Raw genomic sequence first — 24,883 nt, forward strand, 5'->3', positions numbered from 1 at the left:
AGATAGGCCCCATAAATAGCAGGCTTCCAAGTCCAGACCTGGAGTACCGCCTTGCCAGTCAGGTTTTCAGGATATCCACAATGAATATGCATGAACTTCATTTGCATACACTGCCTCCTTTATATGCAAATTTATTTCATGCTTATTCATGGTGGATATCCTGAAACTTCACTGGCAAGGGGGTACTCCAGGATTAGACTTGGAGAACACTGCTATATATAACCGCTAAGGAGGAGATTCTATATATGGCGCCTAAAAAATTGGCGCTGAAATTAGTGCCAACTAAGCATATTCTACAATCAGCACCTAGGAGTTGATTATAGAATACGCTTAGTAGATATTTTAGCGCCTAAATCTGCACACATCCATTTACACCAATTAAAACATGGCGTAATTCCTGGTGCAGAGATTTAGGCGCACTGGGCCATATTCTATAATTAGGTGCCTAAAAATCAGAATACCAACGAAACGTCCATTTCCCCACCCATAACCATGCCCCTTTTTGCCTGCGAGTGTTAGAAGTTTGGCGCACATCATTACAGAATACACTTAGTGAGTTGTGCATCTAAATTCTAATCAGTGCCAATTAGAGCTCATTATTGTTTAAGTGCCCATTAAGTTACACGTGGTGTTATAGAATCTGCACCGATTTTGGCGCCTAAATCTAAGTGCACTATGTAGAATCCAGGGGTAAGCACTTAACAAGTTAACACTGAATATTGGCTTAACTGGTAAATTGTTGCTGACAAAACTGAAACTGGATATTCAATACTGATCACCACATACGGCTTGACATTGAATATCCGAGACTAGCACCGGCGGCGGCGGCGGCTAATTGCATTGCCTGCCAGTGGCTGAATATCGGGGGGATTGTGTTTAGATGCATAACTTTGGGAGTCAGACAGCTACTTGGGAGTCAGACAGCTATGTTGACACCTTTAAAAACTGGCAAGGATTCTAAATTTTAGCCCCAACATTGCACAGCGTGAAAGTTGCACATGCAAGTTATAGAAGGTCAGTAGCATGCACAACTTAATTTAATAATTTGGCTAGTAATTGAAGTTAACAACCAATTGTCAGCTTGAATTGGTGTTAAATGGCAGTAATTGGTACAAATTAATGGTTGTACGCTCAGTTGCCCTTAATCCCTATTCTAGAAGTTGCGTGCATGGACACGGATTAAGCGCTCGCGTCTAAAGTTACGTGCAAAACTGTGGATTTATGCTAGTATTCTATAATGGCAGTTCTGCATGGAACTCCAGTTTTACAATTCATGCTTACTTCCTAATTCTATAAAAGACATCAAAAATTGCATGCACAAATTTGGGTACATGCCCAATTTTTGCACCCAATTTAATTGAATAACGAGCTAATTAGCACCAATAATTATCTTTTTAACAAGCAATTATTTGCATTAATTAGACTTAATTGGAATTTACAAGCATAATTTAGGCATGGGATCTGCGTCTAAATTTTAAGCACGAGTAAAAAAAAAAAGAAGGGTGTTGAAATGGGAGGGTCATGGGTGGAAAGGGGGTGATTCTAGCATTTATGCACATTGTTGTAGAATAAAGGGGATACATTTACAATGACTGTGCCTAAGTCCCAGGAGTAAGCGCTATTCTATAAACCGTGCTTAACTTTAAGCGTGGCTTATAGAATAGTGTTTTTTTTTCAGTGCCAATTTTTTTCTGTACTATATTTAGAATTCACCCCTTAGGGCCAGATTCTATATATGGCGCCTAAAAAATTGGCATTGAAATCAGTGCTGATATTTCAGCACCTAAATCTACATGCATCCATTTACACCAATGAAAACATGGCGCAAATCCCAGGGTGTAGATTTAGGTGCACTGGGCCATATTCTATAGCTAGGCACATAAATTTCAGAACACCAGTTTAATGCCCATTTCTCTATCCATAACCATGCCCCTTTTTGCCTGCACATGTTAGAAGTTTGGCGCACATCGTTACAGAATGTGCTTAGCGAGTTGTGTACCTAAATTCTAATCAGTGCCAATTAGTGCTCATTATTACTTGTTAAGTGCTGTTACCAGTGCTCATTTGCTGGTTAAATTACACACATTGTTATAGAATCTGCGCTGATTTTGGCGCCGATCTCTAGGCAAGCTACATAGAATCTGGGGATTAGCGTGTATCATCCCGGTGCCTAAATCTACACCTTGGTACCTAAATTTAGGACCTCATTTTGGTACTAATGAATCAGTACTGAAACACTGTAGACTGCAGATTTATTTATTTATTTATTTGTTGCATTTATATACCACATTTTCCCACCTATTTGCAGGCTCAATGTGACTTACATAGAGGGGCATAATCAAATGTGAACGCCTATGTGTAAGAACATGCATCTCTGAGAACGGGTCTGTGAAGGGGCAGGCCGAACTGTATTTTCGAAAAAAATGGACGTCCATCTTTTTTTTTCGAAAATACATTGGATTAGGGCATTTTTTGAGCTGGGCGTTTTTGTTTTTTAGCGATAATTGAAACCGAAGTGGCCCAGCTCAAAAACGACCAAATCCAAGGCATTTGGTTGTGGGAGGGGCCAGCATTCATAGTGCACTGGTCCCCATGAGATGCCTCTATACCTGCCTCAAATATCATACCTAGCTCCATGACAGCAGTATGCAGGTCCCCAGAGCAATTTTAGTTTAGTTGGTGCTGCGCGGGACCCATGCAGAGAGGAAAAATCGGAAGAAGAAAAAACAAGCAAGCAAGTGCAGTCAGGGACGTCCAAATTAAACCGATAGTAAAAGGGGGAACCAAACCAGCAGCCTTCTGACTATAAGCTCAGTGCTCTAGCCACTGCACCACCTTATTCAATTACTTAGACATCCTTCCCTTTCCATTAAGTCCCTCCAAGTTTCTGTCAGCCAATCACAGCTCGTTTAGCTGACATCGGTGTCAGTTAAACAGCTGTGATTGGCTGACAGAAACTTGGAGGGACTTAATGGAAAGGGAAGGACGTCTAAGCAATTGAATACCATGGTGCACTGGCTAGAGCACTGAGCTGGTAATCAGAAGGTTGCGGGGTCAAACCCCCCCTTTTACTATCCTGGTAATTTAGACGTCCCTGACTGCACTTGCTTGTTTTTTTTTTCTTCCGATTTTTCCTCTCTGCATGGGTCCCGCGCAGCATCAAATAAACTAAAATTACTTCGGGGACCTGCAAACTGCTGTCATGGAGCTGGGGATGACATTTGAGACTGGCTTACAAGTTGGAAAAAAAAGTGTTTAACGTTCGGTTTTTTTTGGTGGGAGGGGGTTAGTGACCACTGGGGGAGTCAGGGGAGGTCATCCCCGGTTCCCTCCGGTGGTCATCTGGTCATTTAGGGCACTTTTTTGGGACCTGTTCGTGAAAAAAACGGGTCCAACAAAAGTGACCTAAATTCTCTCTAAAAACGCCTTTCTTTTTTCCATTATTGGCCGAGCACGCACATCTCTGCTCAGCCGATAACCACGCCTCAGTCTCGCCTTCACCACGCCTCCGACACGCCCCATCAACTTTATTCATTCCCGCAATGGAGTGCAGTTGGAAACGCCCAAAATCGGCTTTCGATTATACCGATTTGGGCACCCGCGTGAGAAAGACGTCCATGTCCCGATTTAGGTTGGAATATAGGCGTTTTTCTCTTTCGATTATAAGCAGGATAGTGCAGTAGTGGCAATCGCCAATACCGGCATGAAGAAATACAAAGTGAAGTAGTGACAGATAATGATCAGAATTGACAGACATATTTAATTCTCATAGGGCAGAATACTGACATTTAAGCACTCATATGTCAATAATCACCCTAAATGCTATTCTGAATCTACCCAATTTACTTACAAAACAGGTATTTGTAATGGGGGCGTACACAGGGGAGGAGCATAGGCAGTACATAGGTGAGGATCCCACTTATGCACACAACTTACAGAATACTGTAAGTTATATGTACCCCTGCCACACAAGATCCACGGCTGGTGTAACTGTGGGTGCCTAAATGTTAGGCGCACTGATACTGGCGGATAAAAGAGAGAAAGGTTGGCTGTTCTGAAGCTATGGATGCAGGGCAGAAGGGAAGCCCTGGAGTATGATGGTATTCAGGGCCAGTCTTAGCAATTGCGGGGCCCTGTGCAGACCAGTTTGGTGGGGCACCCCCTTAGTCCCACCTAGCCCCACCCCCACCTAGCCCTGCCCCTTGTTGATAAGATGTGTTTTAAACATTTTTAAATTTCAAATAAAGACAAATCAAGCAAATCTTGTACAGAAAAACTAATTCAAATATGTAAAATGCTATCGTAGGAAACCTTTGGGTTTAAAAAGCAAAACCATGTGCATGTAAGGACTAGATAAATGAATTAAAACAAATCCCCTTAATATGTAATACTTGGTAGCAAATGAAACATTGATTGAATATTCAGATAGCAAGCAGCCTCAGCCAACAGATTATTTTCCACTGAACATAATTAACTTTGTATGAATTTGGCTGCTAATAGTGTGCTGAACTGGACAATGTTGGCACATTTAGCCACACCCCTTTTTTTTCCAAGCCATGGCGCATATAAACAGTAATCATTGAAAATATTACACCAGTACAGGAGAAGAAAAATAACTTTTTTTTTTCATTATAAATAATTTCTGTAAGCTGTTACAGCGCCAGTATATCCAAAATGACACAAACCAAATTAGCATAAAGACTCTGCATGCAGCACAATACCAGAAAACCAGAAAGAAACACATTGCTATACTTTGCAAAATAAGACAGCGATGTAAATTCTCAAATTGGACATATTCCAAACACTAAAATCAAAATTTAATGATTTTTTCTACCTTTGTTGTCTGATGACTCTGTTTTTCTGATCATGTTGGTCCCCTCCCAGTCTCTGATTCTGCTGCTCTCTATCTGTTCCCTTAACTCTGTTTCCAGGGCTTCCTTTCCATTTATTTCTTTATGTTCCTCTTTTTTTCTTCATTTCTTGCCCTAGATCCATAGGTAAAAGCTGGGTCCTCCGCGGACTTGACTGGAGGAGGTATAGAGTGGATCCAGCTTTTGCCTATTTTCTCCATCCGTGTACAGTTTTTTGCCTCTTTTCACTTTCCCTCGTCATGCATCTCCTTCCTTTTTCTTCCCTCCCCTCCCTCCATACGCATCTGCTTTTTCTCTCTTTCCTCTCCTCCATCCATGTCCAGAATTTTTCCTCTTCCCCCTCCATCCATGTTCATCTCACTTCATGTCACTTCCCTCCCCTCCATCCATGTCCAGTATTTCAACTCTCTCCATCCCCTTCATCCGTGTCCAGAATTTCTCGTCTCCCCTAAATCCATGTGCATCTCCTCCTCTGTCTTTCCTCCACTTCATCCATGTCCAGCATTTCTCCTCCCCCTCACCCATCCATGTGCATCTCACTTCCTCTCTCTTCCCTCCCCCCCATCCATGCCCAGCATTTCTCCCCTCTCCCTTCAACTCCATGTGCATCTCCTGTATTTCATTCCCGCCGACATTTCTCCTCTCTTCCCAGCTGAAATTAAATTAATTTATAATCATTTAATATTCTGAAAATTTCTGAAAACTTTTCTCTTTGAAAAATTCCTGAAATAAGTATGTTAGCCATCGAATTTTAATATGTCTGTAAAAACCTACGAACTCTAGTTAAGTTGCTTTAACAGATCGATCTGTTCATCAATATATGTATTTGCTTTTACATAACTGTTGTAAGCCACATAGAGCTGAATTATCGGTATTTAGGTTGTGGGATAGAAGAACCAAAATAAATAATAGAGAAAACATTTTTGTAACTCTAGCTCTTCTTTTGCCCTGTACAACTGACACAATAAAACCCTCTAATTCTATTCAATTATTTCTAATAGCCACTGGAAGATGCTTTGAAAAAAGCCCTCTCTAGTCGTTTTGAAGACGTTGTTGTGGCTTTGCTGAAGACTCCTGCTCAGTTTGATGCCCATGAGCTCAAGTGGGCCACAAAGGTATGGTATAAATAACATAATTTTTTTTTTCTTTTAGGATTTGCCAAACATTTTCTACAGTAGTCACTTTTATTTCTGTATTAAATTCTAGCATGGTGCCTACTCTGTTTATTTCATCCAAACACCAGATCGTTATTTCTCGAATATTGTTTTTTGCCAAAATATTTTATAATATAGCAGCATACCATACTTACTACTCTAAATAATACTTTCCATGTAACAATTCATATTCTTAAGTTGAATGTCAGTAATTGAATACCTTCTACTGTCATTTCACAAATATATATCTTATTTGTAAGGTCTAAAATGTATAAAAATATATACCAAAGTATAGTGAAGTTTAATAAGAAATGTATGGAATCACTAAAATTCTCCCAAAATCATCTTAACAAAGTGCTTTGTTATAGCAGAAGAAAATTCTTATTAATAAGCACATGCTCCCTTGTTATATAAGTGCTGAATGTACACTTAAAGGGTCAGATTCTATAAGTGGTGTTGAAAGATTGGCACCAGATACGATCCGCACTAAGCACCATTCTATAAAGGTTGTGTGACCTTTATACAATACTAGTAAGAAATGCCTGTTTCGGAATAAAATGAAACGGGCATTAGCAAGGTAATCCCCCCCACCATCCTCCCTCCCTCCCGAGTTCCAGACCCCCCCTCCATCCCTCCCTTCCTAGTTCCACACCCCCCTCTCCCTCCCTCCGTCCCTCACTCCCTCCCTCCCTCCCTCCCTCACTGACTTGGTTGCGAGGTTGTGATGAAAGTTTGCAGCGCTCTCCCCGCTGCTGTCACTGAATCTGTGGAACTCATGCATTGTGCCTTCGCCGCCCCGCCCTCGACGTCATTCGCCGCCCTGCCCTCGAAGTCATCGTGTTTTGACGCAAGGGCAGAGCTACAGTGACTGCAGGCCAAACCGGATATCTCGGGCGCCTCATCCGGCTTGAGGCTTCATGGGAACGTTGGAGGTGCCTTTTATATATATAGATGAGCACAGTGCACAAGTCCCACCTAACTTTGGGTGCTGGACTTATTCCTCATATAAGCCTGTGGCCAAGCCTACATTTGTAAAACTGCGCCTAACTTTTAGAAGCACCCCTGACTCTCCCACGTCCCTCCATGACCATGACCCTTTTTGAGATCTGTGCGAGACCAGTTAGGTGTAGATGTTGGAGAAGCATATAGCTCTACCAACTGGTGTCAAATAAAAGTTTATCGCTAATAATTGCACCAATTAACCAATAATCAACCCAATTAAACCTCTTTTTGGGGGAAAGCATAGTGCTAGCAGCGCGCTTAGCACTATTCTATAATTTAGGCATGCAAGTAACTTAGGACCCTGTTTACTATGGCACGCTAACGTGTTTAGCGCGTGCTAAAATTTAGTGTGTGCTAACGCTAGAAACACCCAGTATTCCTATGGGTGTTTCTAGCATTAGCGCATGCTAATTTTTAGTTCAGCTAAAAATATTAGCGCGCCTGCAGCACAGCTTAGTAAACAGGACTCTTAGAATATTAATGCAAAGGGGAGAGGCATGGGTGGGACATGGGTGGGTCTAACATTTACATGCATAACTTATAGAATACTGCAAATTATAAATGTAAGTGGCAAGTGCTACATTTAAGCACACCCACTTTTGTCAGCAACAGAGACTGGCATTAGTGAGTTCTAAATGTAGGCATGTTGATGCTGAGGTTTTTTATGTGTTCTTATGGAACAGGTTCACCCAGGGGTGTAGCCAGACCTCGCGGTGAGAGGGGGCTAGAGCCCGAGGTGGGGGGCACATTTTAGTCTGTCTCCCCACAGCCTCACCCCCCCACTGCCTCACCGCACCTCACAGCAGCAAATACCTTTGCTGGCGGGGTTGGGGACCCCCGCCAGCTGAAGCCTTCTTCAGCACCGGTCTCCGGCGCTGCCGCGTTTGCTGCCCTGATCTTTCTTCCTCTTGACGTCCTGTGCATGCTTCTTTAAGTAAAACTGAGCATGCTCAGCTTCACTTAAAGGAACGTGCAGGACATCAGGAGGAAGAAAGAGCACAGCGCAGGGAACACGACGCGTCGGAAACTGGCACTGAAGAAGGCTTCGGCTGGTGGGGGTTGGGGACCCCCGCCAGCAAAACCAGGGGCCAGAAGAAATTTGGGGGGCCCAGGCCCCTGTGGCCCCACCTAGCTATGCCACTGGGTTCACCACCAGTATTAAGTAGCCACCTAAACTGTGATGCCCAGTTATATAATTGTCCCATTCTATATCTCTTCTTGTGTTATATAGATAGGGTGTACAAGATAAATTACATTTAAAATTGTAATAATTTTACAATTGCTCCAAAATGGTTTTCATTATTTAATCAGGGTAAAATTGGTTTTCTGACTTCATCTTCGGTGGCCTTTGAATTTTCTACTTAATGTAGCTGAGGACTTTTCATTTTTGCTTAGCAAAAGAACTATTGTTTGGGAACATGTTATTTCATCAGGGTACGGTGGAAGTTTTTAGTAAAAGCCATGAGTCTGAAAAAAATAATGTCATTTAGGGAAGAAGTTAAGATGGGTTATTTTACATAACTCATGCTATTTTAGCACAGAATCTCATTGCATACAATGAGACCCTGTGCTAAAATAGCACACTTTGTGGTAACATAACCTGCCTTAGTGGCCCTTTTCTTACCGCGTGCCAATCCGGAGCTACTGCCAGCACAATGTGGGCACCAGTGGTAGTTCCACCCTCAGCCCCCAGCGCGCGGCATTTCTGGCGCTAGCAGAAATATTTGAAAAATATTTCCACAGAGTGTTACCCAGCGGTAATCGGGCAGCACCACACACTATTATTTTATTTTTATTTTATTACATTTGCACCCTGCGCTTTCCCACTCATAGCAGGTTCGATGCGGCTTACGTATTATATACAGGTACTTATTTGTACCTGGGGCAATGGAGGGTTAAGTGACTTGCCCAGAGTCACAAGGAGTATATGGCATAGTAGGGATATTTGGCTGGTGGCTATAATCTATTAATATATAATCCAACATAATGCTAGATTAAAAGAAAATAAAGACATAGCAGAGATGTGAATCTGACTGTTCACACTGGTACTCCCCTTACTCTCCTTCCAACTCTACATATTACCTGACTAGACTGGAATTCTTAGATTTGTTCACTATACATTTTTGGGTTAGCACGGAAACCCTTACCATCACAATTGGAGTCGGTAAGTGTTCCTCCCTCCCCTTGCATGGTCACATAGAAAGAGCAATCTTACTGCTTGGCCATTTCTTTTTTTTGGCCTTTTTACCCACTGCGGTAAAATGGGCCTCAGCGTGCAGGAAAAAATTGACTGCTGCTGCTACTACTGGGGTGCTCAAGCACCCACAGCACCCACAGAGTCGGCTCCAATGCCCTTAGGCCACTTTTACTGCAGCTGAGTAAAAAGGCCCCTTAATGATAGCCCACATTGATAACTTCCCCTCTTAATATTAGATAGAAGCACCTTAATCTAGGGTCTTCTCACATTTTTGCACATTAAAAGAAGGTTAAATATTTCCATCATGACAAGCTAGTTGATGTAGCCCAGTATTGCTCCTCTATTTTCTCAGAGAAAGAAAACGGAGGGAGAGAGCTTACACAGTGCTGTGTAGACCATTTCCTACCAGTGGTAAGACTCTATTGTATTGCCAAGAATCATAGGAGAGAACTTTTCAAAATGATTGGGTGGCTAAACTCAACAAAATGAATGCTCCTAGTCAGAGCAGTGATGTTTCCTCAATATTGGGGGTGCTTAGACACCCACAGAGCTGGCACCTATGCCAAGAATAGCATTGGGGTAACCTGAACATTGTGTTAATTACAACATTGACGGCAATGGGATGTCTGTTTTAGGCTTTTATGAAAACATTATGATAATCTTCATTGAGTGACTGTGGTTGGACTTTGATGAAAGTGGGGGGATCTAGACAGTGGCTTTTCTAGTTTTGATGACTGTGTGAATTATCAGAAATAAGATATAGAAGGGGACCTGAGTATTGGATTTAGCACTGAAATTGTGAGAATCACAGAGGAAGATGATAAGCTTTGAAATGGAGGAGGTAGAGGATAATTCTTTAGCAGATTATCGGCATGCTCAGTAGTGATATGGAGGACAACGGAAGGGAAGGAGTTGTAATTTAATGTAGAAAATCTAGGTAAGGATTCAGTATTGGGTTGATTATAGGAAGTTCTATGTTTGTCTACTCAGTGGAGAAATTGTCAGCTGGACAGACTAAATGCACCAATTTCTTCTTTTTCTGTGTTCATTTACTTGTGTTATCAAGGAATTAAGGGAATTGGGTTGAGTTTGAGTTTTTTAATATTGTCAAACACAAGCTAAACTGGAGATTTTGTTATGACCTTTGAATGGAATTTAAAAAAAAAACTGACTTGCTGGCTCATGCTATTTACACCACACTGGGCAATCATGTTCACTGGGAGTGTGGTATAGAAAGAAAAATGGAAACCTATATATTCCCCTCATTTTTGTTGTTACATATCTATCACATTTTATTTTTCTTTTAATCATAGCTTCATGATTTTTGGAAAGACTCTTTCTCTTTAAATTTTTTTTACCCAAAGGGGATAGTGGCCTTGGTTCTGTTTTGAGGTTTCTTTTTACAAAATTAACAGAAAATATTGCCTCACCCTCCCCGTTATTTCTCCTTATTTCACCATCTGCCTCTGTTCCTCTTCTGATTTGAGTAGTATATTCAGTGTCAGCACTCATTCTGTATTCTGATCCCCTTTCTGAATTCATATTAATATTTTACAAAAATCCAGTTTCACATAGTGCATCAATGAAAGAACTGGATGTCTAAGTCAGGACATTCACAGTTTCCTAAATATTTTATAAAAGAACCTCTAAATGTGGAGCATTTTATAAATTATGCATAAGACATCAGGAAAATGTACATGTAAGTTGGAACATCAATTTTAATAATAAATATGTTTAAAAAAAGAGCTGCATCATGGGGGGGGGGGGGGGGGGGGATGTGTAAATGCCAGCATTTACTTGTATAAATTCAGTTTGACAATCTATGCATATAAATGCTTGCACTTACATGCATTAAGTCTGAATTTTGCAAACCTGGATTTCTGAGGTAGTGTTAAACACCAGAGAGGTAAGCACAATTCCTCCTCAATTACAGATGCAGTTCCCAGGTACAAATGAGAGGTTAGCTGACATAGCTTAGGGAAGGGGAGGGGAAGGGTAAATGCTGCTTTTTAGTTTAAGTATGTGAGTATTGTCAATACAAAATCAGAAGTACATGTGTACATATGCATACTTTTTGGTCCTGTTGAAAACACGCCCCCTTGGAAACTGTGCATGCTGTGGAGCTACACATGTGAGTGGTGGCTTTCTAAAATGTCTATTTACATATGTAGTGCATTTACATGTGCAAATGTTGTTGTTTTTTTTGCAAGTGTAAAAGCCATGCAAGCCTGCTAAAATGACCTCCAAAGTTGCTACAGTTAATTCATTGAACCTGCAAACTTCTTGTAAGTTTAAATAATTTACATTTTTAGTAGAAAATAATCACTGACATCACTTCTCATCTGAGGCATTGCTTCCACAGCTGCTTCAGTTACAAAAAAGGTTGTGTATAAAAATTGGCGTTTCATGTTTTATTACAAAATTTTCACCAGGCCAGAAGGAATTTTCTGTGATGAAACTTTAATATTGTTTGAGGGCAGTTCCAATTGTGCTAGAAGCCTAAACGGGTTAGAAAACACTGCAAGATTTTATGACAGATAGGATGCCATTTAAAGGTTTGTCCATTTTTCACAGGGTCTTGGAACGGATGAAGATTGTTTGATAGAGATTTTGGCATCAAGAAATAACAAAGAGCTGAGGGAAATCAAGAAAGTCTATAGTGAAGGTAAGTCCCATCAAGATATAAGCCACTCAGTTTACTCATTATATATTCAGGAAGAAATATGTTTGGATACAAGCATTGTAAGCTCTTTGAGCAGGGACTGTCTTTCTTCTATGTTTGTGCAGCGCTGCGTATGCCTTGTAGCGCTATAGAAATGCTAAATAGTAGTAGTAGTAAGGCCAAAAGTACAAACCAAAAAAAAAAAAAAAAAAAAAAGAAAGAAGCAGAGGTGGAAGAGTGGCCTAGTGGTTAGAGTACTGGGCTTGCAATCCAGCAGTGGCTAGTTCAAATCCCATTTCTGCTCCTTGGGCAAGTCACTTAACCCACCACTGTCTCAGGTGCAAATTTAGATTGTGAGCCCTCCTGGGACAGAGAAATATCCAGAATACCTGAATATAACTCACCTTGAGCTACTACTGAAAAAGGTGTGAGCAAAATCTAAATAAATAAAATACAAATAACACCTAAAGGACTGGGCTATAAAAATATCTTTTTTTATACAAATTTGATAACAACAAATGAAAGCTTCAAGGTACAAAGCTTGTTTGAGCCAAAGCCTGCATCAAGGGGCTTTATTTTATTGAAGATGATGCAGAAATGAGGACCGGAGACAAATATAAGAAGAGTGGAAACCCTCAAAGAGTCACAACTACCCAGAGTAAAAAAGCACCTGGATAAAGAGAACATTTTATTCCATACCAATAAAGAGCATGAAATTCTTCTATAGCTGTATCTACACCACTCTCAAAAAAACTTTCAAGGGTTCAAGAAAATCTTGTTTCAGTGTGTATACAATGATTTACCACTCATTCTCAAGGTGAAAATGAGGTTTCTCAGTTGTAAAAGTCACTACTTTCCCTCTATCTAGTACACTGCTCAGTACATCTGGGGGTCTGATGGAGGGGGGGGGGGGGGGAGAACTAGTTTGTGCATCAAGGGCTTTGAGGAGATCAGATCATGGGGAGTGATATGAGAGGGGGGAGGGCGCAGGCAACACCCCGACAGGTCTTCATTATTTATTTATTTACTGTACACCTCCACTGCATCACGTAGTGTCTGATAGCATGGGTGCTCCAACAGTATCTGGCACTGCATGAAACATGGTACCTCTGATGCATTAATGCTTTGATCTGTGTGGTAAATACAGAGCACACCCCCTGCATTTTCCACAAAGGCTTTGCACTTACTGCATTAAGTGATCCTTTAAAAAAGCCACAGTAGGGCTACCATGGGGTTGGCATGCAGTGATTCAACCCTACCGCCAGGCTACCATGGAAGCCCAGAGGTAATGCAGACTCCTACTGCACGGCATTTCCAGCATCAAAAAATTATTTCTTATTTTTTAGTGCCAGGGATTTACCTGATGGTAATCAGGTGGAGGAGTGGCCCAGTGGTTAGGGTGGTGGACTTTGGTTCTGAGGAACTGAGTTCAATTCCCGGCACAGGCAGCTCCTTGTGACTCTGGGCAAGTCACTTAACCCTCCATTGCCCCATGTAAGCTGCATTGAGCCTGCCATGAGTGGCAAAGCACGGGGTACAACTGTAACAAAAATAAAAAAAAAAAGCACTGTGCACTTGCCAGTTCCTACCAGGTTAGCATGGGAGCCTTTACTGCCTCATAAATAGGAGATAGTAAGGGATCCTCCCAGAAATGGCCACATGGCATGTGTTACACTTTCCACATTACCATTTCCATAAAAAAGTGCTTTTACCACTGGCGGTAAAAGGAGACCTCTGCACAGAGCAAACCCATGATGCTGATGTCACTGGAGGTGTCCTTTTACCGCTGCTTAGTAAATGGATCCCTAAATGTGCAATAAGTTTTAAGAAAACCTACTGCACCTTAATAAAAGGGCCCCTAATTAACCAAGGGGTCCTTTTACAAAGGTGCGCTGAAAAATGGCTTGCGGTAGTGTAGGCGCGGGTTTTGGCCACACACTGATCCGTTTTTCAGCATGCCTGTAAAAAAGGCCGTTTTAAAATTTTTGCTGAAAATGGACGTGCGGCAAAATAAAAATTGCCGCATGTCCATTTTGGGTCTGAGACCTTACCGCCAGCCATTGATCTAGCGGTAAAGACGCACACGGTAACTGGGTGGTAATGATCTACACCCGTCGTACGCTGGTACGTGTGTCCGAAAATAAAAACATATTTTTCAGATGTGCATATCGGACGCGTGCCAATAATGAAATTACCTCAAGAGCCACGCGTGTGGTAACTCCATTTTGGCGCACGTTGGGTGTGCATAGACGTTTACGCAGCTTAGTAAAAGGACCCCCAAATGTGTGCGCACATCTCTACAATGAGCTGGTGGTCAGCCATGGATCACCAGCCTTTTTTGGTTCACTCAACTTCTCAATTTCTGGATCTTCAAATCCTTCTCAGGAATCCATGAAAGACAGATTTCACAGAATACCCTTTATGCACAATGACTCTCTTTTCCCTATCCTCATCACTCTCAACAAACAGGAGAAAGAAAAAAACACCTTTCCATCCCTCACAAGGGTTTATACAGTCATTTCTAGACACTTTCTCTTAGCATAATGCCATTAGAACAATTCCTCTCATTATTAGTCATTGCTAATAGAGCTTGTAAAGCTTCTAAATTCATTGTTACATAGGAGTTTAGGGGTATATTCTATAAGTAGCGCCTAAAAATCGGCGCTCAAAATTTAACGCACTTAGCATGAACCTGTAAAGAGTACACATCTTTTATAGACTCACACTTAAGCATAAACTGCATCTAACTGTACATGCCTGCAATTAGGTTCACTATGAGCAGGCTCAAATGCAGATGCCTACAGTTAGGCGCTGTTTGGCCATATTCTATGTCAGTACACATAACTTTAGGGAGTGCCCCTATCCATGCCCCCAAATATGTACACATGTTAGAATCTACGCACACATTGTTATAAAATATGATATATGAATAAATCCTAATTATTGCCAATTAGTGCTGACAATTGGTTGTTACACCAATTATCAGCGCTGATTGGCTCATTACGCAATTAAGTTACATGCATTAAATTGGGCGCGTTCTCAATTTAATGCATGTAACTCTGAGCGCCTATATAGAATTTGGCCCTTATTAAATAAAGAGGAACAATAGGGCATAGCCCAGTGATATCAAACCCTGGTTCTTGATTATAACACACAGTCTAGGCTACAATTCTCCAAATGTTTATTATAAAAATAAAATCTATATGTGGCACTCAAAGACTAGTGTTAGCCATCACTGAAATAGCCTATGAAAGTGGGAGAGGTTCTTAAACTATATATAAATTCATGTAATGCACAGGTTTGTCTTTAAAATTGTATGCATGTCCTCCATATTAAGAAATTTACCTCATTGATTGTATTAATGCTTATATTTGGTCATTTTATGCAGTTAAACTGTTCCTGCTTTACATTGCCTTGAGTGAATCTCTTTATAAAGGAGGTTAATAGATCCCAATAAATAAATAATTACATTCTTATTGCAGAACTTAAGAGTGATCTAGCCAAAGACATTGGATCAGATACATCTGGAGATTTCCAAAAAGCTTTGTTGGCACTAATTCAGGTATGTTATATTTGGATATATTTTGAAAAGCTTAGTTTTTTATTGCACAAAATAGTTTTTTTTTTGTTAGACATGTACTGAGCTTTCCAAAAAGACTGATAGCCTTGTCTTATGTCATGAAGCACATGTCTGGATAACGGCAGCCATTTTCTGGACATTCACACTCTACATAGATATTCATTGGCACTATATAGGCCTTCTAGATTACCTCCAGTGCCAGTGTGGTTTGGGGAGTATGAGCAGAGGAAGAAGTTATCTGGAGAGTGGTGATATTCAACCTAATATCCAGATAGTTATCTGAATATACAGAACAGACTAAAAGCTGACCTAAAGTTATTTGGATTGCTATCCAAATAAATTAAATGCCGCTACTGTCTGCATAGTGAGGATTTAATACAGAAACAGTGCTGAATATACAGACCCCCCCCCCCCCCCGATATTCAAACCATTTAACCAACCAGGAACGGCACCTGGCTGGTTAAATAGCACTTAATTGGCTATCTGGCGATATTCAGTGGGGAAAATAGCCTTTGAATATCTTTGCTGACCACTGACTACGGAGATTAGCTGGGCTCCCTCCTGTGGTATGAATATTGGCCCCAGAGTATTTTTACATGACGTGCAGTGTTTCAGTGTTGGCCCAACTGAATTTAAAAGAAGAACATTTTCCAGCCTAGGCTTAAGCTTCTCATTCTTGTGACCTAAACCATTTTAAGACAGCTGGGGGCAATTTTCAAACTGATTGCATTTGGACAAAGGTCACATCTACCTTTTCATCCATGGATTCTGCACCATTTCTCAAGGTGAAAGTATATGTAAAAAAATGCTGCTATTTACATCTGTAAAAATCATGCAAGCCTGCTAAACTGACCTCCAAAGTTGCTAAAACTAATTTGTTGAGCTCGTATACACTCGGTTTGGCTAGTATTTCATAAAGGAAAGTAGGCACCTGCTTATGAAAGAGTGTACATAAAATGCTACATCACATACAAACATTTTTATTTTTAATCAAATGATACATAATAATAATGTAGCCTTTTGTAATGTGAGGCCGTAGGCAGAAGCTTGTCTAGCGTATTCGTAAATCTGACCCACATGCACTTAAATGCAGATTTTTTTTAATAAGAAAAGACTGATTCATCTAGGGTTTTATGAGCCAGATTTACTATTGCTTAAAAACATGGGCACATTTGGCCATCCTTTTGTTTTCATAAGGTTTCTGCAACTTGTATTTTCAATTAGCAAAGGTTTTGAAGGCAGTTTTGGTAGACTTCCATTTAGTGTTTTCAACGGCAGAAAAAAAAGAACTGTTTGAAGGAGAGAAAGGAAAGGGGGGGGGGGGGGGGGTGTTAACTTACAGTTTCTTTTTGCTCCTTTGTACTTCCAGTTCATATGGAACCAGCAATGTGGCCTAACTGGTGCTAGGCACTCTAAAATTCTGCCTTGGTGACATCATTCAACTTTGCTAAGGGACTTACAAGTGTATTCACTCTGCATCTCCTCAGTACCTCTCCACTCTTATTTTCTCCCTACACTCCTCCCTGGGAACTCCGTTCTTTGGGTAAATCTCTCTTATATGTATCCTTCTCCAATGCCACCTCCAGACTCCATTCCTTTTATCTTGTGCATAATACACCTGGAATAGACTTCCTGAGTCAGTACGTCAAGCTCCATCTCTGGCCGTCTTTAAATGTAGGCTAAAAGCCCACCTTTTTGATGCTGCTTTTAACTTCTAACCCCTATTCACTCGTTCAGTACCCATGTCTGTTTTATCCTTCCCACCTTAAGTAATTCCCTTATCCCTTATTTGTCCTGTTTGTCTGTCCTGTTTAGATTGTAAGCTCTGTTGAGCAGGGACTGTCTCTTCATGTTCAAGTGTACAGTGCTGCATACATCTAGTAGCACTATAAAAATGATAAGTCGTAGTAGTAGTAGTAGTAGAGTGTCTTGTACTGCCAAGCCACAAGTAGCAACTTGTTTACCCACCCTATATTAAATTCAGTCTTGAGAGCCAGGGCTGGAATCTGACTTTATTTACCTTCATTTGCAGCTACTGAAGGATTTTTGCCCTTTATTTAATATCCCCCCTCCCCCAGCATACCTGTCATTTCAGTGACAGTCCAGGACCAGGAGTCATGTACCAGGGCTCCTGGAATTCTGCAGTCATAGGCTTTGAATTTGGTGACTAGGTACCACCCATTCTAAAGTAATGACCCTTTCCTCATACTAGGAACTATGGAAGTTCCCTTGGGAGTTAAAGTCTGGCTCGGGAATCAAACTGGGAACCTTTCACATGAAAATACACAACACTTTCACTGAAACTTTGGGGAACCCCTATAAAGCTGTTTTCTAACTACTATAGGCTGAGGCCAGTGAAAAACCTATTAACTGTATATACACTAGACCCAGCTCTTTTAAAATTGGGCATAAATTGCTCTGTCTCTAACTTGAGCAGCCTTTGAACATATATACACAGTGTTAGCTTGCATATTGGCTGCAGTTATTGTGCTTTTTTATTGAAAGATGCTTTGAAGCAATTCAAAATGTTTCAGTCAATGCATTCATTTGTGATATCATATTTTTAGGCAGATCGACATGAAGATACCAGAGTAAATGAAGAACTTGCTGATAATGATGCTAGGGTAAGCATAATTTTATGATTTCTCACATAGGCAGTGTCTCCAAATGGCTTAGTTTTGCACATACCGTGACAGGAATAAATCTCACTCCTAAACCACGATATGTGAAGTATGATCTGAGTCTCTCAAAGTTACTGCTAATGCTTTCCATAGTACTTCCATTGTGCTAAAGAGATCTTTCTTCTGGAGTTAATAAGATGTAAGTGTATAGGCAACTTATCCCGGTGTGCTGGAACATTCTTTTTAAACAGGATTTAAAAAAATGTTATGCAATCTTTTAAGGACCTCTTCTAGGTTCATAAATGAGTGCAAATGCTCTTGCAGGTCTATAGTGAAAGGGCAAAAATGAGTGGAGGAGTAGCCTAGTGGTTAGTGCAGTGGATGTTGATCCTGGGGAACTGGATTCAATTCCCACCACAGCTCCTTGTGACTCAGGACAAATCATTTAACCTTCCATTGTCCTAGGTACAAATAAGTACCTGTATATACTATGTAAACCACTTTGAATGTAGTTGCAAAAACAACCCCCCAAAACACAAGTCCCTTTTCCCTTACCATGAAGTGCCTTGACTTCTGTTATTAATTAAGGGGCCTTTTTACTAAACTGCGTAAGCATCTACGTATGCCAAAATGGAGTTTCCGCACGACTACCGCACAGCTCTTTCGGTAAATTCATTTTTTGCGCGCGTCCGATATGCGCATCTGAAAAATATATTTTATTTTCAGGCACATATAATGGACATGCGCCAAGTGGTATTTGGCATGCGTAGGTCATTACCGCCCGGTTACCACATGAGTCTTTACTGCTATGTCAATTGACTGGCGGTAAGGTCTCAGATCCAAAATGGACGTGCAGCAATTTTCATTTTGCCGCACGTCCATTTTCGGCAAAAAAAGGCTTTTTTTACAGGCGAGCTAATACATGGATCGGCGCGTGCCCAAAACCCGCACCTACCGCAAGCCATTTTTCAGTGCTCCTTTGTAAAAGGACCCCATAGAAAGGAAAGCACACAGAATGACATTTTCAGTTCTACCTGTAACTTTCCCTGGAAAAAAATACTCACACAAAAAAGGCTGGATGCATGCGCTTTTTATGATGTTAAAGAAGTTCTCAATCTACATCAAACTGTTTGATTTTCACATTAGCAATACTTTCAGTATTCTTGTTTTGATAAAACCACTAAATTTTCAGTATACTAATGCAGGCTTAAAAATATGTAGTCTCATTTAATGTCTGTGTTTATGATAATCACATATCAACATCCAGAGGGAGAGAAAAGGTGTGCTTAATAAACTTGGGTAGGATACACATAAATGAAACTGAGCATAGCTGTGGATTTCAAGGTGATTCACGGGTTGTGTGATAAATGAAGAACAATAATAAATAGAATTTGCACCAAAGAAAGAAATGTGAGGAGTAATGTGCCCAGGATATAGCAGAAAGATCTGTCGTCCAATCCAATCCAAGTTAATCCAAACCAGCATTTACATTCTGCATTTTTCAACTAGAGAATCAAAGTGGGTTATAACTAAAATAGTTAAAAAGAAAAGAGAACTGATGGAATCAATCTAAATACTTACTGAATAAATGGACCTTTAGCAATTTTTGAAATGCTGAATAATTAAGTTTACTTCTTATGGATACTGGAAGGTTATTCAACATCATGCTAGATTGATAGCTGAGTGAGTTTTCATGAAATTTTTCCAATGAAAGTCCTTTGACTGTGGGATAACCTAAATTAAAAGTAGAACAAAAAAGAGTCATTAATCTAAAAGACGGAATAGACAATAATTGTAAATGGGTATTCGGACAAAACCCATAGATAATTTTAAAGACCATACAAGCAACCTTAAATTCTTCGTGGGCTTCAACTGGTAGACAATGTAGAGCCTCTCCTGGTTCTCCTGTTATCTCTCCCACCGTACCTTCAGAATACATTCTCATGGATCTTCCTCCACTCCCATCCCGCTCTCTGTTGGAGTTCCCCAGGGATCTGTCCTTGGACCCCTTCTTTTTTCAATCTACACCTCTTCCCTGGGCTCGCTGATCTCATCTCATGGTTTCCAATATCATCTTTATGCTGACGACACCCAGCTTTATCTCTCCACACCAGACATCGCTGCGGAAACCCAGGTCAAAGTATTGGCCTGCTTATCCGCCATTGCTGCCTGGATGTCCAACCGCCACCTGAAACTGAACATGGCCAAGACCGAGCTTATCGTCTTTCCACCAAAATCCATTTCTCCTCTTCCTCCACTCTCTATCTCAGTCGATAACACCCTCATCCTCCCCGTCTCATCTGCCCGCAACCTTGGAGTCACCTTTGACTCCTCCCTCTCCTTCTCTGCGCATATCCAGCAGATAGCCAAAACCTGTCACTTCTTTCTCTTTAACATCAGCAAAATTCGCCCTTTCCTCTCTGAGCACACCACCCGAACTCTCATCCACTCTCTCATTACCTCTTGCCTTGACTACTGTAACCTACTCCTCACTGGCCTCCCACTTAACCATCTATCCCCCCTTCAATCTGTGCAGAACTCTGCTGCACGTCTTATATTCCGCCTGGACCGATATGCTCATATCACCCTTCTCCTCAAGTCACTTCACTCGCTTCCGATCAGGTACCGCATACAGTTCAAGCTCCTCCTTCTAACCTACAAATGCACTCAGTCTGCAGCCCCTCATTACCTCTCTACCCTCATCTCCCCTTACGTTCCCTCCCGAAACCTCCGCTCACAGGACAAATCCCTCCTCTCATTACCCTTCTTCACCACCGCCAACCAGGCTCCGCCCTTTCTGCCTCATCTCACCCTATGCTTGGAATAATCTTCCTGAGCCCTTACTCCAAGCCCCCTCCCTGCCCATCTTCAAATCCTTGCTCAAAGCCCACCTCTTCAATGTCGCCTTCGGCACCTAACCTTTATACCTCCATTCAGGAAATCTAGACTGCCCAATTTGACTGCCCCTATTTGACTGACTGTACATTTGTCCTTTAGATTGTAAGCTCCTTGAGCAGGGACTGTCCTTCTATGTTAAACTGTACAGCGCTGCGTAACCCTAGTAGCACTTTAGAAATGTTAAGTAGTAGTAGTAGTAGTAGCCTTCAACAATGGTGTCACATGATCAAACCTGTAAGCCCCCAAAATCAGCTTTGCTGCAGTATTCTGCATTAACTGCTATCTTTTTACTAGATTCTTATTAATTCCTGCATACTAAACATTGCAGTAATCTAGATGAGTCAACAGAATTGTTTGAACTAACACATGATAATGATTAAGAAAAACCAAAGATCTAATTGTCCTTAACTGGCATAATTTAAAGTAGATCTTACTCAAGTTCTTTAATTGACGCCCCATTCTCAGCTGAGTATCCAATATAACACCTAAAACTCTTCCAAATGTTTCAAAATGTGATTGTTCTCCAGACTTTAATATAACAGCTTTAGGAATGTCCAATAAAGTGTGAGTAAAATATAATAATTTTGTTTTGGAAGTGTTTAGTTTTAATAAGTTTTCTGTTGCCCAACTATGGGCCCTTTCAATACAATCCACTATTAATTTTTGACAATCTTCATTGTCCGATTTCAAAGGGACTAGAATGAAAAATATCATCAGCATAAGAAGAGATGAAAAACCCCAATGATTTCAATGCTGCATTTGCACCACATTTCAGTTGGTGGAAATGGCTGTGCCTAAAGTTAGGCACGATTCCCAGGAGTAGGCACTATTCTATAAATCACGTCTAACTTTAAGCATGGCTTATAGAATAGTGCTTTTTTGGCACTTAATATAAAATTCACTCCTGAGTGCCCATTTTATAGAATACTGACTGAGGTCAGTTATGCACCTAACTTCCAATTAGAGCCAACTAGCAATTATTGCTTGTTAACACTAATTAACATCTAATTAAACAATTAAATTAGGCGTGTAACAGACCTTATTCTATCAAATGTGCACACAACTTTGTGTGTTTAGTTTGGAAACTCAAACGCATGAAACAATTCTTCTCTAGGGGAACATTTTGCAACCTGATACAATCAGTGGTACTAAGCCATGTAGACTACTGCAATGGAATGTATGCGGGATGCAAAGAACAAACCTTAAAGAAACTTCAGACCGCTCAAAACACGGCAGCTAGGCTTATCTTTGGAAAAACGCGATTTGAAAGTGCAAAACCCCTTCGTGAAAAACTACACTGGCTCCTAATCAAAGAACGCATTGCTTACAAAATCTGCACTCTGGTTCACAAAATTAACTACGGTGAAGCTCCGGGATACATTACAGACTTGATCGACCTACCAACTAAAAACACATCAGAATCAACACGAACGTACCTAAATCTGCACTACCCAAGCTGCAAAGGACTCAAATACAAATCAACTTATGCGTCCAGTTTTTCCTACATAAGCACAGAACTGTGGAACACATTACCAAAAGCCTTGAAAACTACGAATGACTACCTAAACTTCCGGAAAACACTAAAAACTAACCTTGGTCGGCTTTACTTGGTCCATTTATTTTTAGTACCAAGCATCAAAAAAGTACCCAACTGACAAGATGACCACCAGAGGGAATCGGGGATCACCTCCCCTTACTCCCCCAGTGGTCACCAACCCCCTCCCACCCAAAAACAAATATAAACATTTTTGTGCCAGCCTCAAATGCCATACCCAGCTCCATCACAGCACTATGCAGGTCCCTGGAGCAATTATTAGTGGGTGCAGTGCACTTCAGGCAGGTGAACCCAGGCCCATCCCCCCCTACCTGTTATGGTGGTAAATAGGAGCCCTCCAAAACCCACCACAAACCCACTGTACCCACATGTAGGTGCCCCCCTTTACCCTTTAAGGGCTATGATACTGTTGTACAGTTGTGGGTAGTGGGTTTTTTGGGGGGGGGGAGTTTGTGGGGCTCAGCACCCAAGGTAAGGGAACTATGCACCTGGGAGCAATTTCTGAAGTCCACTGCAGTGCCCCTAGGGTGCCCGGTTGGTGTGCTGGCATGTGAGGGGGACCAGTGCACTATAAATGCTGGCTCCTCCCATTACAAAGGACTTGGATTTGGCCAGGTTTGAGATGGCCGGCCTCGGTTTCCATTATCGGCAAAAGCCGAGGCTGGCCATCTCTAAGTCTGGCAATCTCAACATTTAGGTGGACCTAAATGTTGAGATTTGGCCGGCCCCGACCGTATTATCGAAACGAAAGATGGCCGCCCATCTTTTTCGATAATACGGTTGGCTCCGCCCCTTCCCGGGGCCGTCCCCGGAGATGGGTGCCCTTATAGATGGGCACCCCACTTTGGTTATGCTCCTCCACGCACCTTAGTAAAAAGGGCCCCTCTGTTTACTAACAGTGCTCACTTAAAAACATTGCCCCTGAAATGAAAATGAACACTACTGCATATGGAGCAGGAAAGAAAACAAAAATGTATGAGCTTCCTATCCCTGCTTATCATGTTACTGATCCTTAACCCCATTTATTTAGGCACCCTTCCTAATCTGCTCAGTTTATTTAGGAGCCTCTTGTGCAGAACAGTATTGACAGCCTTGTGCTGAAAACCAAGTGTGCTGTATTTAACCAGTCTTTAGTCGATCAATAAAATAATTTTATCAGAACCGATTTTGCAGTGTTCGGGTTAGGGGGAAGACTGTGAAAAGTAGATTTGCTCTGTTATCCAGTGAGTATATATGAAATCCTTTCAAGTACATTACTGAGACTTTTCTTGTTATTTCCGATCTGACGAAGAAGGGCAACCTTCGAAAGCTAATCAAGAAATGTATTAAGTTATGTCCAATAAAAAAGGTATCATCTTATTTTCTTTTCCATGTTTTATTTTGTTTGATTTCTATTGATAATCTTGTTATTTCTGAAAGTACTGGGCTTTCATTTTACCCTCTGATATGTTCCCTTTTTCCTTTTTTAATTGTCCTACATTCTGATAAATACTTTTTGGCATGTTGAATGTTCATGGGTATTCCCCATTGGTAAAAAAAAAAAAAAAAAGAACCATTTGTCTTACTCCTCTGACATATACTGTGTGTCTCAACTCTCTTGTTCTTTAAATCAGGCTTTGTACGAAGCTGGAGAGAAGAAGAAAGGCACTGATGTTTCTGTATTTATTAACATCCTTACTACACGAAGCTTACCACATCTTCAAAGAGGTAAGTAGGATATAATTTCAGTGGGCTCTAAAGCAATAGGATGAAAAGCTAATTGCAAAACTAATTCAGAGCTGGCTGGTTGCCCATTTCCAGGAAGGAGACCTTTTTGGCAAGTCCTGGTTCTGAACTTACTTCCCAAAGTAGTGTAGTACTTATAGTCCCTGATTCTACTTATTAAAATTAGTGCTGCATGTCCTAAAATACAGCAGGATGTTGTCATAAATCCCTGAACTGAACCTGGGTAACACTATCAGTTCTGCTAATTTTGCAGCATCCTATATAGGCTATGAAGACACTGAGGCAATTTTACGTCTGATGACTTATATAGTCCATTTAAACAGACTAGGACTGTACTGGTTACCAGTATCCTACCATATAGTCTCGAAAACTGTACTGCTTGTGTGCAAAACTCAACTTCATGATGAGCCCCTCTACCTCTCCTGCCTATTAACCCTGTACTCCACTCAAAGAACTTTAAAGTCCTTGTTTCAAGATCGTCTACTGGTTCCCTCATTCTGAGACATCCAGTGGCGTAGCTAGGGTAGTTGAGACCCGGGGCCGGTCATTTTTTAACATCCCCCCCCCCCCCCCCCCCGAAATCCAGTACTAGGCATACCGAGAATACAAAACACTCAG

General features: G+C 41.1%; 1 protein-coding gene across 1 annotated transcript in view; it reads left to right on the top strand.

Annotated features, from left to right (window-relative positions):
* The window catches only part of LOC115463407 (annexin A1-like), a 72,934-nt gene that overhangs the window by 33,114 nt on the left and 14,937 nt on the right, over positions 1-24,883 (top strand). The window contains exons 5-9 of the mRNA XM_030193871.1: positions 5,873-5,986; positions 11,799-11,889; positions 15,369-15,448; positions 18,034-18,090; positions 24,154-24,247. Coding sequence (XP_030049731.1) covers positions 5,873-5,986; positions 11,799-11,889; positions 15,369-15,448; positions 18,034-18,090; positions 24,154-24,247 — 436 coding nt within the window. The remainder of the gene's footprint in view (positions 1-5,872; positions 5,987-11,798; positions 11,890-15,368; positions 15,449-18,033; positions 18,091-24,153; positions 24,248-24,883) is intronic.

This window comes from Microcaecilia unicolor, chromosome 2 (genome assembly GCF_901765095.1).
Source record: "Microcaecilia unicolor chromosome 2, aMicUni1.1, whole genome shotgun sequence".
NCBI classification, from domain to species: Eukaryota; Metazoa; Chordata; class Amphibia; order Gymnophiona; family Siphonopidae; genus Microcaecilia; species Microcaecilia unicolor.